At 39.8% G+C, this 20,955-nt stretch overlaps 3 protein-coding genes across 4 annotated transcripts; all 3 read right to left on the bottom strand.

The window, feature by feature from the left end:
• Positions 1-170: 170 nt before the first annotated feature.
• LOC103468600 (uncharacterized) lies at positions 171-10,315 on the bottom strand. The gene is made up of 8 exons (XM_081609810.1): positions 8,124-10,315; positions 4,874-5,007; positions 4,731-4,784; positions 4,526-4,655; positions 4,024-4,170; positions 3,780-3,947; positions 3,623-3,695; positions 171-3,539 (listed from the first exon to the last, which is right to left on the bottom strand). Exons 1-8 carry the CDS (start codon positions 8,155-8,157, stop codon positions 3,341-3,343), a joined length of 939 nt encoding a protein of 312 aa, XP_081465936.1. The 5' UTR covers positions 8,158-10,315; the 3' UTR covers positions 171-3,340.
• A 1,991-nt stretch (positions 10,316-12,306) lies between these two features.
• Positions 12,307-14,834, bottom strand: LOC103468554 (GTPase IMAP family member 7-like). The gene is made up of 2 exons (XM_008415681.2): positions 14,500-14,834; positions 12,307-13,537 (listed from the first exon to the last, which is right to left on the bottom strand). The coding sequence occupies exons 1-2, from the start codon at positions 14,537-14,539 to the stop codon at positions 12,588-12,590; spliced, it is 990 nt and encodes a 329-aa protein (XP_008413903.2). The 5' UTR covers positions 14,540-14,834; the 3' UTR covers positions 12,307-12,587.
• A 545-nt stretch (positions 14,835-15,379) lies between these two features.
• LOC103468553 (uncharacterized) lies at positions 15,380-20,939 on the bottom strand. 2 transcript variants are annotated; one of them, XM_081609806.1, is made up of 5 exons: positions 20,064-20,939; positions 19,765-19,992; positions 19,517-19,585; positions 18,409-18,701; positions 15,380-17,391 (listed from the first exon to the last, which is right to left on the bottom strand). In XM_081609806.1, the coding sequence occupies exons 2-5, from the start codon at positions 19,988-19,990 to the stop codon at positions 16,510-16,512; spliced, it is 1,470 nt and encodes a 489-aa protein (XP_081465932.1). In that variant the 5' UTR covers positions 19,991-19,992; positions 20,064-20,939; the 3' UTR covers positions 15,380-16,509. The 2 variants fall into 2 exon arrangements, with proteins under 2 accessions (XP_081465932.1, XP_008413900.2); XM_008415678.3 differs by having other exon boundaries at positions 19,765-20,939.
• Between the last annotated feature and the right edge of the window lie 16 nt (positions 20,940-20,955).

The following is a 20,955-nucleotide window of genomic DNA, read 5'->3' as shown; positions in this document are numbered from 1 at the left end:
TTTGGAGGAACTTTAACGCAGCATTGTCGGCCACCTTTCCAACTTTGAGCAATTAAAAAAAAAAAAAAAAAACTTTAAAGAAATATATTTTTTCTGTAACATTTTATTCAATGTGGTGTGAATAAGACTGACATGACGCTGTCATAAACATGACATAACACCTGTCATGAACATGAAGGAGTCATTATAAATGTCTATGACTGATGTCATGTAGGGCCATTTGGTAAATAATGACAGTTTTAATGCAAAGTTGCTCAAAAGGTTGCATTAAAAGTCCATTAAAAATGCCAACTTTGCATTAAAAGTGACGTTATTTATCAAATGACACTTCATGACAACAGTCATATATTCATAAAGACTTCCTGTTCATAAACAGGTGTTATGAGCATAAGGTGTTCATAACACCTTATGTGTTATGAACACATAAGGTGTTATGAACACCTTATGAACACACAAGGTGTGTTATGAACACCTTGTGTGTTCATAACACACAAGGTGTTCATAACACCTGTGTTATGAACACCTGTTCATAACACAGGTGTTATGAACCTGTGTTCAGCTTCATAACAGGTGTTATGAACTTGAACACAGGTTCATAACACCTGTTATGAACACACAAGGTGTGTTCATAACACCTGTTATGAACACAGGTATTCATAACACAGGTGTTATGAATACCTGTGTTATGAACACCTGTTATGAACCTGTGTTCATAACAGGTATTATGAATACGGGTTCATAACACGTTCATAACAGGTGTTATGAACCTGAACACAGGTTCATAACAGGTCATAACAGGTTCATAACCTGTTATGACAGAACCGTGCGTGTTCTGTTATGAACACCTTGTGTGTTCATAACAGGTGTTATGAACACACAAGGTGTTTTATGTTCATGATGCCTTATGTTATGAACATAAACACCTTGTGTGTTCATAACACCTTATGTTCATAACATAAGGTGTTATGAACATTAGGTGTTCATAACACCTTATTTTATGAACATAAGGTGTTATGTGTTCATAACACCTTATGTTTATAGCATGTTTATAACCTTATGTTTATAACATAAGGTGTTATGAACACGTTGTGTGTTCATAACACCTGTTATGAACACGAAGGAGTCTTTATATGACAACAGTCATGTATTTATGAATATAAATATAACTATATATTTATATTCATGATTATGACATAACATGTCATAATTATGTTATGTCATGATTATGACATGATTATGACAGGTTTTATGATTATGACAGTGTTATGTCATGATTATGACAAAACACCTGTCATAATCATGACATAAGACCTATCATGATTATCACATATGATAATGACAGCGTCATGTCAGTCTTATTCACACCCCATCAAATTGTTTACTTATGCACTGTATTTTAATAAGAAAAACAGTTGTTTAATACAAAATATTCACAGTTACTCTAGTTTTACTATGTTAAGTCATTTTCAAGATTCATTTTCTAAACAATTCTCCTGCTCACATTCCTTGCTGGTTTCTTTAAAAAAAAACAACAACAACAACAACAACAACAACAACAACAACAACAACAACAACAATAATAATAATAATAATAATAATAATAATAATAATAATACCCTTTGGATATACATTGTTTGTCTCTTACAGAAAGTTTAGATTTGTTACATTATATGTAACAAATACAATAAAAATATCTAGTTTTTCCTGAAATTCTTTTTTGTCTACTGAATGAAACAGAAAATTGATTTTCTGAATTATTTGAGAAATTCCCTAAAAATTGGGCTATTTAATTCTTCAGAGTCCTCTATGTTTCATTTTTATTTATTTCATTCTCTCTCTCTTTGGCAACAGGTGCTTCAGAATACTGGAGTTACATTTCCAATACTTACCTGAGTCTGGTTTCCAATTTTTGGATTTCATTTGTAAGGAAATAAGACTATCATCAATCAAAGGTGCAACAGAAACATCAGTTGATTCTGGGGACGCACCGATCCACTTTTTTCACTTGAGACACCGATACAGATATCGAATGTTTAGTATTGGTCGATAATTTGATACAGAAAGAAAATGCTGCATTAATTTAAACTGTCACAGACATAATGGTATTAACTTGACAACTCTGCTCTGGTACAGCACACTTAAATGCACCAATAACTTCACAAGCTTGGTCAAACATGTAAAAACAACAACTTTAATTTGTTGAGTCAGTGCAGTTAGGAGTAGAACATAAACAATAACTGAAATGAACAAAAACAACAGGTTGACCACCTGAGTAAAACATGTAAAAATAAACCGCAACAAAGCTTTTTTCAAATAGTTCAGAAAGTGCAATTAGGAACTCTAAACACAACGTAAAATAAATAAAACATGATGAATAGAATTAGACTGACTAGATCTGCCCCGGTGGATCGGGCTCACTGTCACCGACACCCGATCTAGAATTTGTTTTCAATATACAGATATTAATTTCAGCCGGTTGATTTGATTGGTCAATAATTCATTTGCTACAAGCCAATTATCCATTTTTGACTTTCTATTTGGGCTGAACCAGAAAAATCTGATTAATTTGGAATGAAGACGACACATCAACTACATTTTGTTCACCGCCAAAGTTGCTGAAAACTGTTTGGGTGACTTGAATCATGTTTAATGCCATTTGTCACAAAATTAATCTTGAACGAGGCTGAGATTTCAAATTCAATTTCAAAAGTACTTTATTAATCCCAAGGGGAAATTAAATCATTTGCTCCAATTATAACGTGGACTGAGTGTTAAATTTAGGTAATCTAATTTTAGGGGTATTTCTTCTTGCAGTAATTTCTTCAGATTTAGGCTATTGTAACCATAAATTTGAGAAAATCATAATTACATCATCCAAACCGATAGAGAGGAATAACCAGTGACAATGTCCGTCTGACTCTCAAAGTTCTTTTTTTTAACACATCAGCTACCCCTGATCTTGCAGAGCCATAACAAAAATAAGCTTCATCTTCGAATGTTTACACCAAAAGTTGCTGTCTTTGTGTTTTAAATGAGTTTATTATGATGTTGTGTTGTATTTTTCCTCTTACAAGATAATAAAAACGTTTCCTTTAAGTCTATTAAGCTTGAATCCTCTGTCATTACCTACACTATTTTTTTTTTCCATAAATTATGGAGATAGTCATTGAAATGCTAATATCAGCTGTAATTTACTAAAGCCGCGTTTTATTTTCTGCAAACTTTGTTTGTGAAGTGGTTTTGAATAAAGTTATCTTTAGCTCCTCCCTCATTGTTTCCCACAGACTTAATTTGCGACAATTGTTCGCTTCAGCCCTACATTAAACATTTAATAAGAAAATCATTTCAGAGCGCATTTTGTCTGAAGTTCCTTGACTTTCAAACTGTAATATTCCTCTCTTATTTTTAAAACTTTCAGCTCAAGCTGTATTTTTTCTCTCTTCAGTTGAAGCAGGTCTGCTGTGTTGGCCCCGGAGCCAGCAGACAGCCCTGACCGTGACTGATCCTCCTTTTTTATGTGCTGAGCGGCTGAGTGGCTGCTGTAGGGAGACGTAGAAATAGTCACAAAGACGTGCAAATCCATAGAGATTCTCTGTTGAGTACTGAGGCTGTTACTTCCTACCTTGACTCTGATCTTGCTGGTGATTCAGGTTCAGGGCTGCTTACATCTGGGCTATGAGCATTAAAATCAATGCCTTTAAGTACAAAGAAAATTTTCCATTTCATTTCTTTTTTTTTTTAAATAAAAGATTCCTGCAGATATTGGTTTCTGAACTCACTTGGTGGCTCCCAAATGTGGTCCTCAATTACCGATAGGTATTGAGAAGTTATTGGGTCTACATTTTCAGAGGCACTCGATCCTTCAGAGTTGTCAGACTCTGAACAAATTCTCCTTATCTTCGGAACTGGTTTTGTCACGACGAGTTCTTCACCGGTCTTCTCGTCGTCTTTGGAAACAACAGAGATTATATTAACTTTTATCAGAGAAATATGAGATGGCTGATAAACCTATTTAAGGCTGACCTGTGGTCTCACTGTCATCGAAGTTCAGAGGGATGGGTGGGAATCGGGTATCGTGACAGTTCCGCTCATCTCCATTTGACTTGCTGACATTTTCTGCCTCTTCATCGGATGTGTCTTCATCTGAAGTCTCCCTAGAACTGATGAAGCCTGTTCAGAGACAACGCGGAGCAGCAGTTACTCCACATAAAGTAAAGCACTTCTGTTTGAAGCCTCAGGTGTTCCTGACGCTGTTTCGGTCTCCTCTGGTGGAATTTATGTTTGAAAGGAAACGTTTTTGAAAAGGAAGACTTATTTTCAGTGGCAGGTATAAGGCCAGTGTTTAGATTTTTGCTTGAATGGTGACCTCTGCAGAAAATACTACCTTTCTTGGTCGTCTCTTTGGGGAAAAGGCATAACAGTGGTTTTTGGTTTTTACTTTGGCTTTCGTCTACTCAGTTTACTAATCTAAATTTGTGCAATCTGTTGTCTTTTGTTTGGTATTACTGCCTGAATCATCTGTTACCTCTAACTCTTGTTGGCGATTTACCCGTAGATTCTTCATCCGACTCTTTTTTGGGAACATATGTCCTGTTAGGTTTGTCGAAACCTTTCTCCAATTTCCATAACTTGGTATTTGATTCCAGGATGGACTTCTGGTAGAAATAAATAAATAAAACTTAGTTCCCTCATTACAGATGTTTTGTTAAATCCTGGTGTTGCTCACTTACTTTCACTGGATTTTTTCTTTTCCTTGTATATCCCTGCTTGAACAGTAGACCAGTCTGTGATTCGAAATAATGACATTTCTTCAACTTCATTTATTATTATTATTATTTCACAAATGCAGAAAACACACAAAAAAAGAAATTACCTCAAGCCAAAACTGCAGAGGTTTTCCATCGTGCAATATGGAGACTTTCCATTTTTTATTTGAGCCTTTTCCTGCAAACTTCTCAAAGCCAGATGTGGTATACCAGCTGCCATCACACTTAATACACATCTTATCTAAACAGATTTATAGAAAATTGTGATTTTTTAAAAAACATTTAGAAAATAAAATAGTTGGTAGAAGAGCCATTAAATATTACAATATTCTTTATTTTTAGTTTATTTTTTTAGTCTGTTATTTATATATTTGGTAACACTTTATTTGAAGGGGTGTGACATGACACTGTCATAAACATGACATAACACCAGTGGTAGAGAAAGTACTAAAAAAATTTACTGAAGTAAAAGTACAAATACACAGACAAAAATGTACTCAAGTAAAAGTAAAACTACCACATTAACCTTTGTACTTAAGTAAGTAAAAGTAAAAAAGTCCTGGCTTTTAAAAATACTTAAGTATTAAGAGTAAAAGTTCTTGCTGAATAATACCTAATCCCTAATACAATATCATTAAGTGAACCAATCATATTTAATTTTAATACATTAGAAATGTGCCATTTTTGTTGTGTTCTGTGTTTTCTGTGTAGTTATTTTTCAGATTTTGTGTTTAGTCCAGTCCCTGTCCTGTCTTCCCTGTTAATTGCTTCCCAGGTGTGTCTCATTTCCTGATTACTCTCCCTGTGTATTTAAGTCCACCTGTTGTCTTTGTCTCTTGTCGGATCCTTGTCAAGTGTTAGCCTCCCTAGTGTCACATCGCCTGTCTGTTTCACTGTATCTGGACACTTTCATCATTAAATTCATCATCACTTTCTTCATAACCTGGACTCCTGTGTTCATTCTCACCTTCACAAACTGCCACCTCATGACAGAAGGATCCGACCACTAAACGGTCAGAAAGTCGCATATCATCATGGGCCCAGAGACTTGGAGTGAATACACTGATGCAGACTACTGCCGCCTCCTCCAACAATACAAGGATCACCCAACCATGTTAGAACCAATTCTTGGACTTTATGGCATTGACTTACAAGACAAATACACCCGCAACCCTGCTCCGACTGTTCCAGTCACCTCCTTTGTTTCCCGCGCCATTCACAGGTGCTCTTGTGTCTGCTCCAGCTCCATTCGTCCACTCCACACCCTCAGCTCCAGCCACTGCTCTGACGTTCGCCTAAGTTCCTCCTGCTTCAGACGTTGTCCCTGTTGGAGCATCAGCCACTTTGCCTCCTGCTTCCGCTGCTGCCACAGTCACTGGCCTTAGTTTTCCTCAGCGCTGCCTTTGAGCCTCTTAGAGCTTCCTCCAGGTTCCCCTGTGCCTTCTGCCTTCCTGTGCTCTTCCAGTGCCGGCTCCAGAGTTTCCAGTGCCAGCTCCAGAGTTTCCAGTGCCGGCTCCAGAGTGGCCCCCAGATCCTCCTAGTGCTCTGTCTGTGGCTCCGCCTCTCTGTGCTCCGTCCGAGGCTCCGCCTCTCTGTGCTCTGTCCGGCCCTCCGTCTGGCCCTCCAGAGCCTGCAGCCGGCCCTCCAGAGCCTGCAGCCGGCCCTCCGTCCGGCCCTCCAGAGCCTGCAGCCAGCCCTCCGTCCGGCCCTCCAGAGTCTGCAGCCAGCCCCAAGGGGTCCTGGAAACGCTCCCACGAGATGTCCGCCTCCTGTGCCATGATCGGCCCCCAAACTGTTTGCGGCAGGTCCTGCCCTGACCACTTTCTGTGTTTTGAGTTTTCTGTTTGGACTGAATTATTCTTTTTCTTTGGACTCTGGCCCTCCTTCCGCCGCCCCTCTGCCCACCCTGATGGGTTGTTTTTTGTTGTATTTTGGTTGTTTGGGGCATCTGGTAGCTGCCCTTTAGTCCAGTCCCTGTCCTGTCTTCCCTGTTGATTGCTTCCCAGGTGTGTCTCATTCCCTGATTACCCTCCCTATGTATTTAAGTCCACCTGTTGTCTTTGTCTCTTGTCGGATCCTTGTCAAGTGTTAGCCTCCCTAGCGTCACGTCGCCTGTCTGCTTTCCCCGAGCTGCTTGTATCTGGACACTTTCATCATTAAATTCATCATCATTTTCTTCATAACCTGGACTCCTGCGTTCATTCTCACCTTCACAAACTGCCACCTCATGACAATTTTAATGAACAATGCATGTTTTTATTGTGTTTACTCTCTTTAACATAGTTTAGGCTTAGATATGTGATTCTATGCATCATAATTTCAGGGATGGAAACATCTAGTCGCCTGTCCTAACATAGCATGAACTTCACTTTTTTTGCCACTAGTGGCATTTATTTTTAAAGAAATCCAACAGAAGGGTGGGGGAGGACATGGAACCAAGGAGCCATGTAGCAGAGTTTCAGTCAAGACCACCTACCCAAGACCAAGACCAGCACCCCGCGCTTTTATATTACTGACGATTAGACAGACATCTTCTCCCGCTCAGAGGAAACCACTGCGCATGTCTGGAGCTCCGCGTGTGAGTAAAGGTGGAGCCGATGGGTGACAACAGACACGCCACCTTGAGTCCCTAAACTTCACATTTTAATGGACAAAAAGCGCAGCGCGACTTGGATGTAATGAGTAACGCGACGGTTTTGTAGAAATGTAGTGAAGTAGAAAATACAGATACTTACTGTAAAATGTAGTGGAGTAAAAGTAGAAAGTATCCATTATTAAATCTACTTAAGTAAAGTACAGATACACAAAAATTGCACTTAAGTTCAGTAACGAAGTCCTTGTACTTCGTTACTTCCCACCACTGCATAACACCTGTTATGAACATTAAGAAGTTTGCTATTTTTTTTTGCATTATTTGGTAAATACTGACACTTTAATGCAAAGTCTGCACTTTTAATTGACTATTAAAGCAACTTTATATGAAAAGTGTCATTATTTACCTAATGAGACTTCATGACAACAGTCAAAGATTCATAAATACTCCTACATGTTTATAACAGGTATTATGTCATGTTTATGACAGTATAATGTCAGTCTTATACACACCCCTTCACATAAAGTATTACTGAATTTATTTTCATTTTCTTCTTCGCTCATAATAAAAACAACCTTGTTTTTAGCATGCGACGGCACTGAAGGAGCCCCATATTATAACAGTCTCATCTCCATGTTTCACAGCTGGTTTTCTCCCTCAGAAACAGCAATTGTTAGTATATGTATACATAGTTACATAATTGTAAATATGTAGTATCAAACCAGGCGGTAGTACATTATCCTATCGTACATGACTCTACTCACCTCTTTTTAGCTTTTCAACATCCATGATTCCCATTTTGGTCCCGCAGGTTACAGGTAAGAATCCTTGAAATATGCAAAAAGAAAAACCTCAGTGGTGCTACTCATGCAGATTATGTTCCTGATATTTACCAACAGATATACTCTGGGAATATGTGCGGGTGTTTTGATTCGAATGAGTGCATTTGTCATCTCAATAAATCTCAAGTAATTCAGTTATTTCAAAAGTGAAGCTTGTCCATGATCTAGACTCACCAAATTCTAAGTGCTGTGTTCATAGTTTTTGTTGCTTTTCATGACTGAGTTTTACAGCTAATTTCCAGATTGATTACAAAATATCAGTTTATATTATTAGGAGGAAGACTTGACACCTACGTAAGGAGGGCAAAAGTTGTCGCTAAAGAAACATACACCTAGAGTGCTGTATACATGTAGGAGCATACTAGTAGAAAATTCGGTGGAAGCAAAAAGTGAGGCAATAAGCAAAACGGACAAGCAACAGGGATAGTTTTTAGAGTATTGCGAAGCAAATGCCTGTTCAAGGGTTCCAGAGATTCAGAACCACCACACACAGGCGTGTCCTGGATAATGGGCTACTGCATTCCAGGAGTTGATACACTTATCAAAACCATAGATGATGTCAGAAGTGCATTAAATGGGCTAACAAGACAAAGTTTAACTCTTCAGATTAAATAAAATTTTGAGTTTCTTTTGGAAATCAAGGTCCCAGAGAATAGCAGAAAAGCAGGGAGTCCAAGTTGTCTGAAATATACTGCTCTATGTTCACTTTTTAAACGGGATGTGCTCCATTATATATATTTTTTTATTTAGTAGTTGTCCATGAACATATTAATTAAAATAAAGGACTGATGTTAATAACTGCACCTTAATTCAAAGACCTACTTTTTCGTATCCCCTGGATGTGTGTACCTTCTTCCTCTCCAGTATATTCTTCTTCGTCACTTTCTCTTTCTTTTTTCACGGAGAGGGAAGCCAGAGGCTTTTCTGTCTCCATTTGGTCTTCCAGCCCAAATTCAGTGTGGCGCCGCTGATGTAGTCGTTTTGTTCTGTTGAAACAAATTGTAACAGGAATATTTAAGAAACTTTTATCTCTAAAATAGATGCTCTGTCTCCTTTTGAGACTTTGCTTTGAGCAGGTCATCACAACTCTGTTCCTCCATTAAGATTTTTTATTTTTTTATTTTTAACCAATATTTCACTTAGATAACTTAAATAGTAAAAGTTATTACACACAACTAAATGGGCCTCAAAGATTTTACAGTGTAATTCTGCCTGGAAAGAGTTTTGCTTAACTACTGATATTTTTCTTATAAAAAAAAACCCTTGAACTTGGTCTCGATTGTTATACTGACTATTCTCCCTTGTTTTAGTACACAGATAAAAGCAAACGACCACTTTGGTTATATTTGCAAGACTTTTTAATGTACTTTAAGGATTTCAGTTTTAGGTCTGAACTCTAGCTAACTTTTAAACCAAGTCGTTTTTGTTGGCCTGAATAACCTTTTAGTTTGTCTGGACAGAACAGTTGCGGAACATTTGATCCAATAAATGCAATATTTGGCTTGACATGTAGCCATACATGTGTGAAAACATTTTAATTGACAACATCAGGTCATGATGAAACTAAGTCAAATTAGGTCACAAAATCAAGGCAAATAGAAAGGCAGGCAGGACTGGAAACACGACATGGGGAATTAGTCCTTCAGTATGACTTAATGTTTTGTACATTCATTCATCTTAAAAATATAATTTAAATCTGTTTATAAAGCATCAATAACCCCATACGATGTCAAGAGAATGTATCTTACCGCCTGCTGCCACTCAGTTGAAGAAATGAAAGAGAAAGTTTAAGTTGTCGAACCTTTTCAAATATTCCCACCTCACATTGGGTAACAGCCCTGGACTATGCCCTGTAAAACCGTTAGCTTTATGGAAAATGGTTGTGTTTATAGTAAATTTATAAAGAAAACCAAGGCAGAGATGCCTCTAATATCTCCAGCACATTGAAGGAGTTTGTAAAGATTTCTCTCCAGAGATCTTTGACTGTATGGAGATGTCAGTGTAGATAAGCTCTTCATCCTGATGATAAAACAAAGAAAGGATAAAGCCTGGTTACATCAGTTTGGGGAGTATATTTTTCTCTGAAGGAATTTTTCTCCTCTTTCTTCCATATCTTCTCCCCAATCCTCATCATCTCTCATTTTTCCCATTAGTTCAAGATAATGAAATTATGCAATAATAATAATAATAATAATAATAATAATAATAATAATAATAATAATAATAATAATAATAATAATAATAATAATAATAATAATAAAACAGTCAGACTTATAGGGATAGGTACTCAGTCTTCTAAGTATAGTAGAAATCCAGTCGACTTCATGAGTTTAAAAAGACCCACCAGGGTGTGAAATAGGGCTGCATGATATCAGGAAGCAAATTTAACTTTCAAAAATCAACATTGCTGGTTTAGGCTTGGAGCCCGTTGATAACTGCTTGCTGTTTTGGCTTGAGTTTTACAATCAATGGACACCAAATCAATGCAGGCGATTCTGACTGAGGTTCAAGCAGATTCAATTTCAAGCAATCATATAACCTCCACTATGATGAAATCATGTCACATGGTCCTTAGAAAATACAATATACAATATTCTACAACAGTTACGTTAGGATACAAGTTGGCAATAAGTGAACTCAGATGTAAGAAGCTTGTGAGTTCCTTCACAACAGAAACCAGCACGTCTCCTATGAGGAGATAAAGCGTTTTGATAGCAAAGCAGATTAATGTTTGACAGAAACTGAACTTGCAAAGAAAAGAAACTGAAAATAATATTGGCTAAAAAAGACAGAGAGGTTTCCTTGCTTTGATGATGCTCAGAGTTGAGCTTTTTTTTTTTTTTTTTTTTTTTAGTTTTCAGCTGATCCATCATCTAAATATCAATAACCATCAATGCAACTTTTAAAAATTCTTCTTCTGGGATTTCCTTCCAAAGAGAACCAACTCACTCATGCTATAAAGACAGTACACCCCTAAACTTTTTTTATATTATGGCTAAATAAAAAATAAACTGCATCTTTAAAACCTGGGCCACTTGCAGATACCTGTACTGGTACTGCCATCTCTACCTCAGCTGCCTATGTTTTTATCTTTGGGTATGATGTTGCTTCTAAATGGAGCTGTATTTACCCATCTGTGCTGGAGACACACGGGCTACATGATGTATAATACAGGGTGGGCCATAAGTTTCCATACATAGGAGAAAGTAAATTGTATATTTCTTTTATATTTCAGTTTCCCAAGAAGATGAGTTTGACAAAAGAGCAAAGAATTTAAATTATACTGATGGCTGGATCGGTAAGCAGTCTATAACAGAAAACATGGAAAGAGAATCACTGTTGCAGATCAACCACGAAGTGGTCCAAGACGTACAGCGATTACAGAGTCCCACAAACATAAAAACGGTTGTCCAATATAAAATGTTAATTTTTTTCTAAGTATGAAAACTTATGGCTCACCCTGAGGTTTCTCTTAGTTGGAGGTGTAAGGGAATCAGACCCAGCTTCTGAACAGAGGATCTTAGCTCTACTGAAACTAACTTTACACCCCAAAAAATGCTTTTCAAGGATTTTGTGGCCTTTATTCATTAGTAACTGGATAGACATATGCAGCAAATGGCCCTGGGCTGGGAGCTGAACCTGGCACACCTTCATCAAGGACTGTAGCCTCTATGGTAGGGCACCTGATACCCTACCATGGTGCCATGTGGTGCCCCCAGCCCCCTAAAATCTTTCCTAATATTTCAGCCTCACCTTAGAACTGCGTTCTCAAATTCAGTCCTCAGGGACCACAACCGCCCTGCATGTTTTAGGTGTTTCCCAAGTAAGACACCTAAAACACGGGCGTTAATTACCCACCTGACTTGAATATGCAGTTGATTGGCTTCTGCAGAATTTGATGGGATGCAGAGTAGGAAATGTAATCCTTTAAATCAGGATTTATGGAACAGAGACACGTCTAACATATCCAGGTCAGTGCATATTCCAGTTCTCAGTTCTCAGCATATTCAGTTCTCAGTCTCAGGATTGGAATGGAGAAGCACTGCCTTAGAATAAGATAACCAGCGGACTCTGCCATGTAAAATGAGCTCACAAGGGCAGAAAGTTTAACAGAGTAAGCAGAAACATGAATGACTTTATTTTGTAAACCACACTGCTGCAGTTTATTGAATTGTTTTACGAGTCTACTTGCAGTACCAAGAAAAGCAAAGTTATTTCTTATACATAACGAATGTACCATTGTGTCAAAAGGTATGGATTTGATCTCATCATGACATGTAAACAAAACTCACACAAGCATACCTGTAATTTTTAACAATATGACATTCTTCTCCCGAAATGTGGATAATCCACAGATAGATTATAGACAAAACAGTGATAGAAAAACTATTTTTTCTTTTTCCACCATGGTATTTTGTTCAGAAACCTTAACGGGATCTCGAAGAACATCCCGGTCCAAATGACTGCTCCTGCAAACAGGTATCCTACAGGAACCTGCAGAGCAAAGCCCAACACCAGAAAAACCAGCACCAAGGACATGAGGATGTTGGAGACTTTGCTGATGTAACTTTCTTTCTCTGCTTCCTTCCTTGCGTTCTCTTCCTCTTTCCTCCAAAGCTCTTTAAGCTTCTTCTTGAGCTCCTCTTCTTTGTACTTGAGCTTGAATTCTGCCACCTTGCGGTCGATGGCGTTGCTTCTCTCTGCCAGGATGCTCTCCTGTCTTTCTCTGATCTTCCTTTCCTGTTTGGGGTAAAGCTTTGCGTGGTAGTGACTGCCTCCGTTCAGGGCCACCAGCGTCTCGATCTTCTCCTGAAAGTGCGCCACCTGCAGCTGGTCCTGCGGGATTTTGTTGTTGAAGACATGGAAGCCGCCGCTGCACTTGCGAATGAAGTTGCGGAGGTTGTCATTGCTCTCGGAAATGACTTGGTTGATCGTTTTTCCCTCCAGCCGATCCCCGTGCGTGAACAGCACGATGGTGTAGTCCCACACCCGTGGACCAAACTTAGCTTCAATCAGCTTTTGGGTGTCTTCGTCCTCCTGTGTCAACCGTCCAACTGGGACGACAAACACGAAGACGTGAGGGCCCGGCTCGTGGAGCGTGACGCGCATGAGAATCTCCCGGATGATTTCGTCCTTGTCGCGGTCTTTCTCAAACAGCCCAGGCGTGTCGATGACTACGACGGGCGTGCCTTCGATCGTCCCCTCCTCCTTTTCACAGTGGACGGTGACTCTCTTAAGCTTAATGTCGGACTTGAAGACAATTTTGTTGAGGATCGTGTTCCCGGTGCAACTCTTGCCGACTCCACTCTTCCCAATGAGCATGATCCTCAAAGGTTCTGAAAAGAAAATGAGCAAAATAAATTACACTCATATTGATAAAAACTATGTTTTCTGTCTTTACTTGTTCAGAAATGTAACATTATCATATAGTAGTTAAATATAGAATTGTGAGTAGCTTTTTTAGGTTTTTTTCTGACTTGTTCCAAACAGTTTTTGTTGACAATTGCTTTAATAAAAAGCACATGAGGTGGACTAGCAGTGCTTGCTAACCACTAATCCAGGACATGTTACTGTGAAATATATTCTACTGCTTGGATCTTCAGTCAGAGGCTTTTTCAAATTCACTGCAAGACTGACTGCTATACGGGAGATTGTTCCTGTACACAGCATCCACATCCAAACTGACTCTTTGAAGATACTTGGATTATGTAAGTTAAGACTTTAAACTGTGTTAAGTAAAGCAATTTTGAATCTGAATCGAATTCACATTTATACAAACTCAATTCTATTTGAGTTCGTATAAATATACTATAAATAAAGTACACTTAATAAAGTACACAAACTCAATTCTATTTATACACATATATATTCCTACAAGACCCTGAAGCAAAATCCAGATTTACTTACAATCATCATAACTATGAGAAATTAACCTTTGAAATCTTTCACTCTAATCATTAAATTGAGTTTTTATTATATTTGTTTTTTAAATTGGTTTAATCATGAATAAATAAATTCTGGATCATAGCCGAGTTGAGTTTTGTTACTCAGAGCCTAATCCGACCTTAAAGTTTCACTTTCTGGTTTCTGTTTTAAATGGTTGAAATGTTTAAGGATTTAAATTTGTTACTCCTCTTAAAGTAGCAATGTCTTTTTATGTGGTTATTCTTTTTTTTAATTATTATTATTGTTTGGGCTCTTTTGCATCATCACAAACACGTTAGTTATAACTTCCCATATCTCTTCCTGGTTTTCCTTGAGAACCAGTGACGGTACTGAACTTTCACACTCAACCTACCTGTGGTCTGTTCCGCGACAGGGTTTTCGACAGCAGCCATGGCAGAAATCAGTTCTGGGGTTGGAAAATGGCAGAAAAACGAAACAGAAACTTTAACCAACAGATGTGAGGCGAGGCGGTGTGACCGCCGCTACTTGAACTCACCAAGTGAATAATAACCGGATCAAAGACTGGAATTCCTCTGAAAATAGCAGCTATCTGGCGCCATCTAGTGGTACTTATAAAGTACTACATCTCTGGATCGCATGTAAACACTAAGTATCTGTAGATTTAGCGATTCATCTAATTAGACAAATTCCTAACTTATAATTGTTTTTTTTCCCTTTAAACCCAAATTACCCACGACAATTTACAAATTGCTGGTCACTTCATCAGGGTTTATACATATTTTTCCAGAAAAAATTACTAGCATAAACCAAAAGAAAGGACACAACACTGAAAGGATGTAGGAGATGGAGGATGGACAAAAGGAAAGAAACAAAGAAAGGAGGAACACAAGAAGTGAAGTGAAGAAGTGAAGGAGGAAAGACACAAAGACAGAAGGGATGGACGATGACAGGTGCATGAGTGAAGGAAAGGACAGAGACAGAAGTGAGGCAAGAGACACAAGGAGGGCTAGAAATAAGGGCACAATGAAGACAAAAAGGAAAAAGGGAAGGAAGGACATAAAGATGGACACAGAGAAGGAAAGTACACCAGACAGAAGATCACAAATGGAAAATGGATTAGGGAATAAAGTCAGCGAAAAACTTGAAAGACAACCCTTATTTGACATGCAGTCCCTGTGAAAGATTTGCACTAAAAATGGACGTGGACGTCAGTAATTATAGCTTCCAACGTGGCCCGTTGTTTTCAGGCTGGAATTATCACAAGGCAAGCAAACAGTTCCAAGTTAGAATTTATTGCAGATTTTTTTCTAGTTCACAGAGTAAAAAATATACATAAAATCTTAAATATATAATTACGTCTCTATGAAATGCCAGTAGCAGAGAAACTATCCACTTTCTCCAGTTATCTAGAATCTTCTGTCATATTCTGGGCTGGATGGTCAACAACTAGCCGAGTTTGTTTAAATAGATTGCTTTTTATGGGGGTTTAAAGAATAGATCACAATTTCTAATATGGAAGAGGTTAGTGCCAATACATTTGCGTAGTGCTAAGTTTTGGTGTGTTGGGATCATCATCCTGTTGGAACATTCAACTGTGTCTAAGTTTTATCCATTTTTTACAACTGGAAGCCAAACAAACCCTCAGTTTGCTGCCATCACCATGATGCCTGATCTTTCTATATAATATTCAAAATTTTTGACAAACAGCTAAATCTTTGTCACAACTGACAATTTAACAGTTCTCCAGAAGGCATTTGGATTGTACTGGTGGGCAACTTGATATTTCCATCAAGCTTGAAGATGACCATTCAATAGCTGGGGTTTGTTTCTTGGCCAACACCCTCTCAGTTCATTGAGTTTGTTGACGCTGAGGGTCACATGGTTAAAGTTTGGACACAATCGTGCGCTCCAGCAGTACATTGATCCCAAACACACACCAAAACTGGTTGTGGAATATTTACTCATTTAGCCTTAACCATTAAACCCACTGGAAATGTTTGATGATGCTTGCAGGAAACAAACCAGTTCAAACAAACTCAACTGATTCTGCTAGAAGGAATGGTCCAACACCCAACCAGAATTATACCAGAAGCTAGTTGATGATTTCTAGGTTCAACTCACTAATAGAACATACTGCATGTCCAAATATTATCATGGGGTTCAAATACATCCTTAAAGGCTCAAAATTAATTCCCTTCAATGGCGAGTGTATGTAAACTTTTCACTGGAAGTATAAGTGCAACAAACTGAAAGTCCATAAAAACACAAATTTATCTCTTGAGGTTTCTGATGAGTGAAACGTCTTCTTGATAATGTTCTTGTTCACAATATAGAAGTCTTCATAAAGGAAAATTTCAAACTACTGTAGGTTCAAAATGACCATGTTTCTGTCTTACACTCATCATTTCCGATCCGCCAGTCTCTGAAGGAGCGCAATGACTGTATCCTGCTTGGAGGAGAGCAGCTCCAAGGCCGTGGCTATCCTTCCAAGAGACTCTGACATCCGCACCTCCCTCCTCTCACGCCTCTTCTCTCTGGCCTCCACCCTGCGCCTAGCCACCCGATCCAGGTAGCCCTGCTCTTCCTGCCGCTTCAGGACCTCCTGGAACAACTCGATGCTGCCTTGCTCCTTGTTTCCTTTCTGGTTCTGCCCCTCTGTTCCCGCACTCGCAGGTGCAGATAGCAAAGCAGCACTGGAAGCGGTGTGACAGGAAGACGTTGTGGGGAACGAAGAGAGGCCAAGGATGTTCTGAGTGTGGCTAAGTGGGGTCGTACTGAGGCAGAAAGGTGTGGCGCCCGACGTGAAAGACGGACCTTTTCGGCTTTTGTAGGCCGACGAGCCCAGGTCTGTGCTGCCGGTTGAGCTGAGAGCGGAAGATGCAGAGGCTGTTTCAGTAAAACATGGTGAAGAGATAAACGATGGAGACGGTACGATGGTCCCTGGCTGAATGCTAGTAGTGACAATGTCACCATTGAGGACAATAACAGGCTTGACCTCTGGAGCACTGACAAGCGTAACAGTTGTTGCAGTGTGTGAAGGACTGGCAGCGGTGTTACTCATGATTTGGCTGGTGGCAGCTCCCAGGCCAGCTGAATCCAAACCCCCGGTCGCAGCAAAGTCCCCATTGGGACGGATGATGGTGGTGGGCTGCGGAAGTTGTGCTGGTTTTGCAGGGATCTTTGTTGAAGGAATGGCCAGTGAGGAAGCTGTACTGCTACCTTTGCTCCTTTTGTTGCTAATGATCTGCGAGCCAATAGTATCGCAGAGCGTTGCGTCCATGAGCTACAGAGAGAAACAGAAAACCACAAACTATTTTTATTCATGGCACCAAGATGAGCAGCTAGTCATACCGTGTAAAATTAACCTAATTAATACTCCTCAGATCACTGTAAAACAGGAAGATACTGACTTAAATTTTGTCTCTGGAAATTTTGAAGGACTTTTACAGACAAGATACATATAGACACTGAGGCTTTATCTACCGGATTGTGTACCGCTGTGTAGAAGACAAGAGATCATCCTTTAACATTATGAGCTCATGCAAAGTTAAGAAACTCTTCAATTGTACCAAGAACAAGAACTCCTGCACATTTTCCTGTTCAAATTTCACACTTTTTGTCCGTAGTCCATCCACAAAAGTTGAGTGACTTTATAAAAAAAAAAAAAACTTCCCCAGGAATCTGGCTCTAAAGGAAGAACATACAAAAAGTGCAGACTGGCAAGGAGTGACGAACTGACGATGGGTGATTGGACAAGTGGATGGAAAATGGGAAAAAATTCAATGATTTGGTGGATGAATGAATGATGCTTAGAGATATTAATAAGATAGATGGATGATAGACAGAAGCAGATGAATGGATGAGTGTATGGAGGTATGATGGATAGATGGATGAGTGGAACATTTAACTGGACTGGAATCAGTCCACTTATAAGTTAAAGTTGAAGTTTTTTATATTTTAACATTCAAATCCATTGGGACTGTTGTCATTGTGGAGTCACTCAGATGTGTTAACATCCTGCTAACACAACGTTTAGCCCTGACTTTTGTTTCTACTGCTTCTTTTTGGGATTCAGAACCCGTTAGACCAGATAATAGCAGTGCCTTCTTGTGCCTTCATTCTCCAACACTGGCTCTAGTTGCAAAGAGATAAAGCAAAAGAGGACAACAGGGCAGTCGGTGCGCAATCATTCTTTTATCCAAACTCATTACAAAATGTCAATGGTGCTTTATGAAGGTTTGGATTAGTCTTAAAATGCCCAGCAGAGAGATTTGTCTCCCCGCTCCTCCTCCTGACTTACATCAAAGAATTCCCAGGATGTTTTGGCATGTCCCGTCTCCCGGCTGCGGTCCTTGACCCTCTTGTACGTGACAATGAGGTTGTTCCACTTGCGGCGGATTTTTTCCACGGGAAGGACGTGGCCCTTTGAGGCCATCTCTTCCTGGACGCTCTGGAAGAGCTGCGAGCGCTCCCGCGTCTCGTAGAGACCCCAGCGGCGGCCAACGGCCTCTATCAGGCACAGGACAGCTTTGGAGGAGAAATCGGAGCCGGAGGAGAGCGTCTTGTCTGAGGGAGCAGGTGGCAGCGCTGCAGCTGGGGACGGGACAAAGGCGGCTTTGATCAGTGGCTTTCTCAACGTACTTTTCCTCACATAACTTTAAAAGGAGCACATAAATCATAGCTGGTGCTGCCGTGACACACTTAAGAAAAGGTGCCCAAAAATGATTACAGGTAGACATTTTCGGTGGAATTGATGTGATTCACCAACACAAAGTGAAAAAGAAGGAAGAGTGGATGATTTTCAAAATCGTTTGCAATTGAAAATATAAATTCTGCGTAGAGAATTTGCACATCTAGAGTCAAATTATTCCACTTTGTTCTCGGCAAAACACTTTGAGTCAGATGGGATGGAGAGCATTGACTGGAAAGTTAGATTTTCAATTGAGTTCAGGTACGGTCTTTGACTAGACCATTCACGTTGGTCTGGCTGTATTTTTTTTGCTGCCGGTTAGGAACTCTAACCCGCTCCACAGCCTCAAGGCTTTTGTAGCCTAACAGGCTTTCTTCTGGGGTCGGCCGATTCTAGCTCAACTCATCATCCCATCAACTCTGACCAGCCTTGCATCCCCACAGCATGATGCTGTCACCACCATGTTTCACAAAGAGACTGGTGAAAACAGAGCTGTGAAAATTATGTGTGGTTTCCCTTCACTTCACTTTGTTTTGGTCGATCACACCAAATCGCAACAAAACGTATTCAAATATTAAAACAGTATGGAGGCTTTTGTAGATGATACTAATTTAATGGTTTAGTAAAAAAAATTTGCATTCATGTATTTCATGCTTTTACCATCTAAATATGCAGCATATTACTAGATTTTACGCATCAATGTGGTTTCTTCTCTTACCTGGGGCAATCTTCAGGTATGTTTTTCCGTCAGCTGATGATGTAAAGAACCGGTCTGTGCTCACCGGATCTGAGATCAAACAAATTGCATGACAAGACTTGAAACGGTGCATGTATGAATGATGATTATTATGATTATTATGGGGTGTTAACATGGAGATTACACCTCTTATAGCTTTTAAACGACAACTGGAGTTCAGTGTCGACAGGCAGATCTATGGCACAATGAATGGACTCATCTGTGCTCACACAGCAGAACGGAGGGAGCCGAGGTGTTGGCCTGCAGCTCGGTGTCAGTCAGTTCCTCCGCAGTCTGTTGCGCCCCTCCTCCCGCTCTGCATGCGGCATCTCCGCAGGGCGCAGGCGACTCCCGGCTGCCCAAACCCAGCGCAGATGAGCTTTCGTCCCCGGCTTCGGTTTTCACATGCATCGCTGCTGCGACGTCGGCGCCGCCTCCATGCAGGTTCGCGTCCATGGCTGCTGAGACATGAAGAAGAAGAAGGCGACGAAGAAGAAAGAAGAAGAAAAAAAAACTAACGTATGCGCACGTTTTTGTCTGCGCAGGCGTTCAACGGGAGAGAAAGTTTGGAGATCGCGGTTGTTGATCGGCGACGCACTCTTCGGCCGGAAGTCACGCCGCCACCTCCGCGTTCGGCTCGAGGAACGTTCCGCTCGGTCGCGTGCGCGCCAGGGCGACGCTCCCCCACGCGCGGGTTTTGTTTCCCAGCGACGAGCAGAGAAATGGCTGCGCCGTCCACCACAGCTCAGCTGGCGGATGCGCAGGGCGGCTGCGCAGCTTGCAGCACAGATTTGCTGCTGGGGAAGCGTGACAGTGACGTCAGCTGCTCGCACGGCACGTGGTTAACGAACGCCGCAGCTTCAAAAATAAGGTCAAATGCATCAATTCAAACGCACAGGAAGCAGATACGTACCCTGGTAGGTCTGATCTAAAACGTGTTCAAAAACTGGATTTGTTTCAGGAATCTATTCCAACAAATTATTTTTTTTAACCTACATATTGATTTATGTCAAGCATTGATATTTGGTTATAAAGCTAATAAAAACACACTTCAAATATAGGCTAACTGATATTAGCCTCCATGATATTTTTTAATTCATAAAAGGCGAGTTCATAATAATTTAGGAGTCTGTTGACTTGGTCCATACAATCCTCCCTGCACAAGAAGGGTGAACCTCAAAATGTCAAAAGTGAAGCTGATTACACAAAAATTGAGTGGAAGGGGAAAAAAAGAGCCATAAAATCATTAAGTACATAGCAAAGTTACTGGTTGATTGCCAAATGGAGATGCTAAACTGACGATAATTAACGCAAACTAAGTATTAAGTGTACAAGCTGACATTTCTTGAATAAAATATATATTTTTTTAATTGTTCTTATGAAATAAAATTTACTATTAGCTGAATTTGGGGTTTTTAAGA

Source organism: Poecilia reticulata, chromosome 8 (assembly GCF_904066995.2).
Source record: "Poecilia reticulata chromosome 8, P_reticulata-male-v2, whole genome shotgun sequence".
NCBI classification, from domain to species: Eukaryota; Metazoa; Chordata; class Actinopteri; order Cyprinodontiformes; family Poeciliidae; genus Poecilia; species Poecilia reticulata.
This window is presented reverse-complemented; position numbering and strand designations above follow the sequence as displayed.